Genomic DNA, 7,614 nt, shown 5'->3' with positions numbered 1-7,614 from the left:
TTAAAATATTATTTTCAAATTAATCACCATGAAAATAGATTTTAGGTAAATTACTAAATTGTGGGTAAATGTTTAACTTAATAAAAAATTATATATATATATATATATATATATGAGGGTAAGGGTAAGGGTATGGGTTTTACCCATACCCACTTCAATGGATAAGGGTACTGGTAGGGTAGGGACATATCCTTACCTGACCAGTACCCGCTCAAAAAATAACGGGGTAATACATTTATTTGAGCCTGCACCCTGTCAAAGAGGGTAATACCCTCTTTACCCTCTTTGACCAGGTACGGGTACGGGTACGGGTATGGGTATACCTGTTTGGTAGGGTACAGATTATCATCTCTACAAATGAAAGATAACCGGCAATAATTATCATTGTTATTACAATGGAATCAATGAGCCCGAGTTGCCATCCATTGACACACTTGTGTTCTCGATGGCGATGTCGACGACAGTCTTGTTGAAAGTATGATGTATATGGTACATGCGTTGAAAGTTAGCATCCGACTTAATTGGGCAAAGCGTCTTGTACGAGTCAGGTATCACGAACTCCACCTTGACCCTAGAACCGTCCAGTGCTCATCGCTCACTTATGTCACCCATTACTGTTTCCCATGAACTCAATATGGTGAATTGAAGCATATGTCCTCCTTTGTATTGTGCCACGTCACAAAAGGTTTCCATTGATTATGAACACCTACATGGAATTTGAAAAAGTTACAAAGGTTATCGGTTGTTACTTAGTATAAAAGATGAAAAGATGAAGAACCTTAAAAAGCTTTCCCCACGGCCTCGGTCCTCTTCAGGATGGAGAATAAAAAATGAGATAATGACAAACCTAACAAAGCTCTTTTCTGGGCCTCAAGAAGGTGCACAAATATAAAGAGCACAAAAAAGAATCTAAGGAGGACAAAAAAATGGGAGGCTTCAGCACTAAGATGAAGAAGAAGAATAAAACGAAGAAAAAGAAGACTTACATAAAGAAAAATGAAAAGGGTCTGAAATTGATAGCTTCTTTGGGATTACCTTTTTCCTTTTCTCCAAAGGTGATTTGACTTGGAGGAAAAAACCCTCCAATGTTTGCTTTTGAGTTAAGGGCAACAAGCTTGCCATTTCACAGGCCAATAACTGATAGCTTTGACAGTGAGGATTGAAGAGGAATGCAAACATTAAAAGAGGGACTTTTGTGAAAATGGAAAACCTAGAGGGACTGAACAGGAAGAATGAAACTTCCCATAGCCCATAAAAAGTAATTTTCCCTATTTTTTAAGTGGAACTCTTAGTTTGGAAGCATAAATCCATATTAGAAATTATATGATATGGTCATTAAATATAAATGACAAAAATTATTAAAAATGGTTAGGTTGGCAAGTATTGGATGGATCTATGTAGCAAAAGCCCAAGCATTGAAGGCCTGTTTCGGATTCCCATAGCCCATAAAGCAGGCAAGATGTCTCTAGATTTGAGAGAAAGAGTTCAAAGAGAGATTTGAAAGAGAGCTCGGGATGGAGAAGGTCGGCGCAGTTCGGTGCCAGAGGATCGGATGCGATGCCTTCTTCACCGAGGAGGATAACGCCGATGGCTCATGCCGCTACCACGACTCTGTAATGTTCCTCTCCTTTTCCCATTCGATCTCTTGCTTTCCTATGCTTTACTTTTGTTCTATGGCTTCAATTGCGTTTGCTTCCTAAATCAAAGGTTTCTGTGTTTTCTTTCTGATTTTTGAGATAAATTCTAGCAGTTTCACCTGATTTTGATTTTGATTTGTTCGCCATAGTTTGGTAGAAGGAAAATGAGATACATACAAAGGATAATTCTTTTGTTTTCGTATCGATATTGTTTTCTTCATTTATCCAAGGCACGAGAAACCAGTTTTTCCTCCACTCCTACTTAAGCCCAACGTTGCATTTGGAATTGAGACTTGTCTAAGAAGATAAAAAGACAGCTTCTTGGACCATGCTTTGATTGGAGGGAAGGAAAAATGTGTGAAAAAAAGGGAAAAGCTGTTTTTCTTGTGATTGATGGATAGAAGAAAATATAATGGATAGCCAAATGAAAGAAAAGAATAGGGGAAAAAAACTGTGATTTTTCTTTTCATTTGGTATGTCAAAACCACTTTGTCACTAAGGGACGGTTATAATTATCAGACATTGAATTGCCAAACTATTTTTAGTTAAGTTCCAATTGTTGTGGTAATAGGAAACTTTGTTTTGCTCTTAGTGAGAGTGAGATGCTGAGGTCTGATCAACATACTTTTGTATGGTCTTTCCAACATCCTGTAATCAGCTAGTTGAATTGTTCTTGGTCTTCATGAACTTTTTGTGATCACACCCTTTTTAGCTGACCTATATTGACATCTCTGATATTAAATATTCTGAATTTTTTTTGTGCTTATTTTTTTGAAGCATCAAGCAGAAAAGAATTATAAACTCAAGACTGACTGTTCAGCATAAAAGCATATTGATTCATTATACTTTTCTAGACTATTGTAATCTCTACTAAACATCTCAAAAATTTTTTTCCATCATTCTCATTGTTAATGCTTGATTTACTACTTGATTGTAGCAGGAAAAATGTGTTAAAAAAAGGGAAAGCTATTTTTTTGTGATTGATGGTAAGAAGAAAAATATGATGGATAGCCAAATGAAAGAAAAAGAACAAGGAAAAAAACTGTGATTTTTCCTTCATTAGAGATGTCAAAACCACCTTGTCACGAAGGGATGGTTATAATTATTAAGCATTCAATCGGCAAACTGATTTTAATTCAATTGTTTTGGTAATGGGAAACTTTGTTTTGTTCACAGTGAGTGAGATGTTGATGTCTGATCATCATACATTGTATGGTCTTTCAATCATCCTGAAATTAACTAGTTTAATTGTTCTTGGACTTAATGAACTTATGTTATCACTAATGTGGACTTTGTTAGCCAACCTATATAAACATTTCTGATACTAAATATTCTGAAATTTTTTAATGCTTTTTTTGAAGCATCAAGTGGAAAAGGTATTATAAACTCAAACTGACTGTTCAGTGGAAAGCATATTGATTTATTATGCTTTGTAGACTATTATAATCTATACTAAAACATCTCAAATTTTCTCGTTCATTGTCATTGATAATGCTCGGTTTACTACTATAGTGTAGCTTGAAGGGGAGAGCCATATAAATGACAAAATTATCTCCATTGACCTATCTTTTGAAATGTGTGCATTGCGAATTTTATTCTTCCATCTCCAATCTCCTATCTCCATAAAACATGATAAAGATTTTCTGCCGCATGACTTCAAAGGAAAAACAAGTTGTTCAATTTTTTTCAATATTCTATGCATTTTATTTTTCCCTAAAACAACCATTTTATTTTCTAACGATAGATTGGTATTAATATGTATATTAATCTCATTCTACTTGATTATCTTATGATCTATTTTTTTACTCAGTCTTCTGATATTTCACTAGAAACCCAGCATGTGGTAATTGCACATATTTCTGAAATATGGCTCTACTTAATATTTTTCAAACTGACCATTTCTTTTGATGGGTGTGGTGTGCTCCTGCTCCCTCTCTTTTTCTCACTTTGCCACTTCATCCACATCAGGGGGTAAGTCAAGTTCTGATTGTGTGAACTATTCTTTGGGAGTATGATGGCTAAAATTCCTAAATGAGAATATAATACAACTTTGCCAGCCTATTTTTCATGACGGTATGAAAGAATGGAGCTGTTGCAAGCAGAGGAGCCACGACTTCAGCTTATTTTTAGCTATTCCAGGGTATGTAAATTTTTGGTCACTACTATGTATTATTAAACTGAAGGAGAGTATCTTGATTACTATGCTTCTACCTTTTCTTCACAAATACACAAAGGGAAGATCTACTTGACATAATAAATGCCATGGACTTGCATTAATCTCATTTGATTTGCTCATGAATCATGTTTTGCAAATCCAACTTGGCACCTCTGACCTTTATATGTACTACATTTTATGGCATCGGGTGTTTTGGTTTCATTTTAAAATACGTTGATGGCTTCATTTCTTTAAGATAGACTGTGACTGCCTTTGCATCTGGGATTGCATCATGGCTGTCTTGCTTTGTTAAAAGAACTTCCTTGCCTGATCATTGTCAATTATTCTTTCTCCTTTCAGATGCAAGACAGGCAAGCATACTACTGAAAAACCAGTACTTAACAGACAATCTCCAAGCCCTCCAAAGCCAATTGCACCAGTTTCTCTGACAAAAAAGAATAATGATACTTGTTCAAGATGTCGCCAAGGTTTCTTTTGCTCAGATCATGGTACACTACTTCACCCCCATCATATAATCGAATGAAATAGAATTGTCTTTCTGCAAGTTAATATGCAGAATTGTAGGCTGTCAAATTGGTTTAGGAGTTCATGTTTTTCACCTCCAAATATTGTCTGTCAAGGATCACAAACAAAACCTTCAAAACCGTTATTGCTTCCCAATTCCAAAGATGATAGTGAGAAGGATAAACCTGCTCCAGTTAAGAAGAAGATCGATCTGAATGAAATCCAGACCTGCCGAAACAAAGGATGTGGAAAGACCTTCAAAGAGAAGGATAACCACGAAACTGCATGTGAGTACCATCCAGGGCCACCTGTATTTCATGACAGAATCAGAGGGGTAAGCTTGCTTCACTGTTAACTTAGTTAACAAGGTCTATATTGTTTCCTTAATACATAAAAGATCTCCTATACATTTTTCTTTGCAGTGGAAGTGCTGTGATATGCATGTGAAGGAGTTTGATGAGTTCATGAACATACCTCCATGCACAAAAGGATGGCATAATGCTGATCCATCCTGATGCAGAGCGACCTAGATTTCCAAAGCTCATTTTGGAACTGTAACATGAACCTCAACCTTCTCTTTGATGAATTCCAGTTTGTCATGTTGTGTATGCTTAATCACATTTAATTATATTTGCAATTGAACAAATTGTAGTTGTTTTGGACTATCATTAAGTGTGATTTCCAATGTAATCCTAATTTTCAAGTAATTTCAGTATTCATGCAATAAAGAAAATGTAATTAAAATTAAGATTTAACTTAATGCTTAAGATAAATAGATATGTATGTTCATGTAAGATCGAGTTTAGTTGGTTTGGACTATCAATTTTTACCTGTCACTGCCTCAATTTTTTTCAGAATCTATTGGTCATTCTAAAAATTATTATTATTATAAATTTGGGTCATAAAAAATTTAGATGAAATTTTACTTAACCATGGCCATGGGGCAAAGGCAGGTAGGCTCTTTACACTTACTTCCAAGTCTAGGGCAAGGATTCCTCGTCCTCGCCATGATTGGGCGACCAAAGAAGAGGAAGCCCCTATTGCCCGGGGTTGGAGATCCCCGCCTCGATTTCTTCTAGTTAAAAAAAATTGAGGTGCGACTTGTGAGTTTGATATTTATTAGTTTTAAATTCATTATTTTTGTGTCAATGTCATCCATACAGTGTATAAAGAATTATATATAAATATACTTTTATTTCGGGGTGGAACTAATTTTATTTAGGGGCAGAGTCCTGGAGAGAGCATTCCCCGTCCTGTTATAGGGACTAGAGATTTTTCCCCATTCGAGTCCTTTGCGTTTGAGGGAATTGAGGATTCCCAACCCTATGTCCATCCCTAATTTTACCAAGTATTTTTTTAATAATATATATTTTTAAATAGAGTAAATGATCTAAAGTTTCTTTGATTTTTGCAAAGTGGTCTACAAGTAGGTTGGATATGGTTCAAACATGGTTGGTTATAATCTGAATGGTTCAAACAAATTTTAGGTTGATATTTTTCACTTGAAATATCAACGGGCCTTAAATAAAATTCCAAATGCTTATTTTGTCTAATCTTTGGATCAGCCATTGTATTCCTTGCTATTCAAATGTGTGGACTAATCCCTGGCTTTTTGAACTACCTTTGAATTTAAAGTCCACTTTTGTTAACATGGATTTAAAACTTGAGAATTCTCACAACTCTTGATTATGTGGAGACCACCCATCTCAAACCCATGGCTATCACTCTTTTACTTTGTAGATAAATGGATTGAAATTGGATTTCCAAAGTTAAAATTGATAGGAGTAACCTAAATACGTGGGTGTGGCATCCTTCTTCAAATGCTAATAAAATTCTACAGGTTGTTTATTTGGATTTAAATAGGAAGGCACATCTTTTAGAGACTTGGAGAGGGTGGTGTACTCTTTAGAGGTTGAAAGTAGATCCCAAATTTTAGCTTTTCTTATGGAAGGTCTCCCATGGTACGCTTCCCCACCTTTGTTTATTTGTGTATAGAATCAACTCGGGGCACTAACGATCAAGTGGTATATTGGTAGCCATGTCTCCATTAGAATGCTTTACAAATGGTGAGAGTTCGAATTATGGGTGATGGCACATTTTCTGAGAATGTGAGTAGTGTTTGTGTGCGGGCGGTCCTAGTGCCCATGAGTGCATGGGCCGCCCCGTCTCCACTTGCTCCACCGAGGTTTGTGCATGCCCCTGCCTTTCTTAGCGGCCTAGCTGATCATCTTGGCAAAAAAAAAAAAGAATCAACTCGGTCCCCCAGAAAGAATGTTTGTTGTGTGGTCTAACATTAGAAATTATAGAATACGTGTTGTGGGAATGTAGTAAGTTTCAAATTTGTTGGAATCTTGTGAGTTCTATAGCCTGCAATAGGGTTATGCTTCCATAATATTTCACCAAGGAAGAATGTGTAACGCCCTGCCCGCGGGCCTAAGGATGCGACAACCGCCGTGGCAACCCGAGGAAGGACATCCACGCTATGCAACCCTCGAGTCACTGCAAGGATGACAAAATCCTAAATTTTCGCAACAAGGAACAAAATATATACATAGCAGAAGGTTCAAAAGTACGCAAGGGGAGCATCAACAACATGACCTGATAATAAACTTCAAGAAATGTACAGGTCACAAGTACAACAAAATTTCCAAGAAATTAGAGAAACATACAAACTATGCATATAGAGTTTCAAACACACTAATAGATCCATGCTCTAATACACATATATATGCTCAAGGATAACATACATGAACTTAGAAATGAATGAAAACAGACAATGGATGCTCAGCTGATACACCCCTTGCGTGTGACCCGCAAGTGCACGGGTTTGTCAAAGTAATAAATCCCAGGTGAGTGGGGTATCGTATCCATAGGGAATAAGAAATAGAAACACCAAGATTGCTACTTAATCAAGCGAAGATGAAACAATGATTGTGTTGATAAGATATAATGTAGACAAAAATAAAAGAAATAAGAAAGAGAGGCACAAATAAGTGAGAGGAAAGACAATTTATAAGAAGTGGGGTACTCGGATATTGTTCCGCCTAGGATTATCGCTTCAAGTGCAAAAACATCTATTATGCTTCCTAACTAATGCTCAATGAGTCGTGGACATCCTAAGATACATGGTCGAAAACCTAAGGTCAACCATGACTAACTCTACACTATGCCCCGGTGTAGAAATCAATCAGTCTCAACATCTCATACTGTGCAAAGTCGCAAGAAGCTCTAGGGATTCCAAGTGATAAACCCTATTTCTTTATGTAAACCTAACCCTTGGTCAAGGCGAAGGACCCT

General features: G+C 36.5%; 1 protein-coding gene across 1 annotated transcript; it reads left to right on the top strand.

Moving 5' to 3' along the window:
* Positions 1-1,459: 1,459 nt before the first annotated feature.
* LOC120255380 (cysteine and histidine-rich domain-containing protein RAR1-like) lies at positions 1,460-5,024 on the top strand. The gene is made up of 6 exons (XM_039263213.1): positions 1,460-1,613; positions 3,606-3,608; positions 3,695-3,777; positions 4,153-4,301; positions 4,434-4,651; positions 4,740-5,024. Exons 1-6 carry the CDS (start codon positions 1,515-1,517, stop codon positions 4,830-4,832), a joined length of 645 nt encoding a protein of 214 aa, XP_039119147.1. The 5' UTR covers positions 1,460-1,514; the 3' UTR covers positions 4,833-5,024.
* Positions 5,025-7,614: the final 2,590 nt, after the last annotated feature.

The sequence above is a fragment of the Dioscorea cayenensis genome, unplaced genomic scaffold (assembly GCF_009730915.1).
Source record: "Dioscorea cayenensis subsp. rotundata cultivar TDr96_F1 unplaced genomic scaffold, TDr96_F1_v2_PseudoChromosome.rev07_lg8_w22 25.fasta BLBR01000979.1, whole genome shotgun sequence".
Taxonomy (NCBI): domain Eukaryota; kingdom Viridiplantae; phylum Streptophyta; class Magnoliopsida; order Dioscoreales; family Dioscoreaceae; genus Dioscorea; species Dioscorea cayenensis.
Note: the sequence above shows the minus strand (reverse complement) of the source record. Positions and strands in the feature narration are given on the sequence as shown.

Coding starts and splice junctions, on each gene's coding strand:
- LOC120255380 (XM_039263213.1), top strand. CDS start 1,515: ATGGAGAAGGTCGGCGCAGTTCGGTGCCAGAGGATCGGATGCGATGCC. Junction 4,302..4,433: donor TTTCTTTTGCTCAGATCATG/GTACACTACTTC, acceptor TTGTCTGTCAAG/GATCACAAACAAAACCTTCA. Junction 4,652..4,739: donor TTCATGACAGAATCAGAGGG/GTAAGCTTGCTT, acceptor TTTTCTTTGCAG/TGGAAGTGCTGTGATATGCA.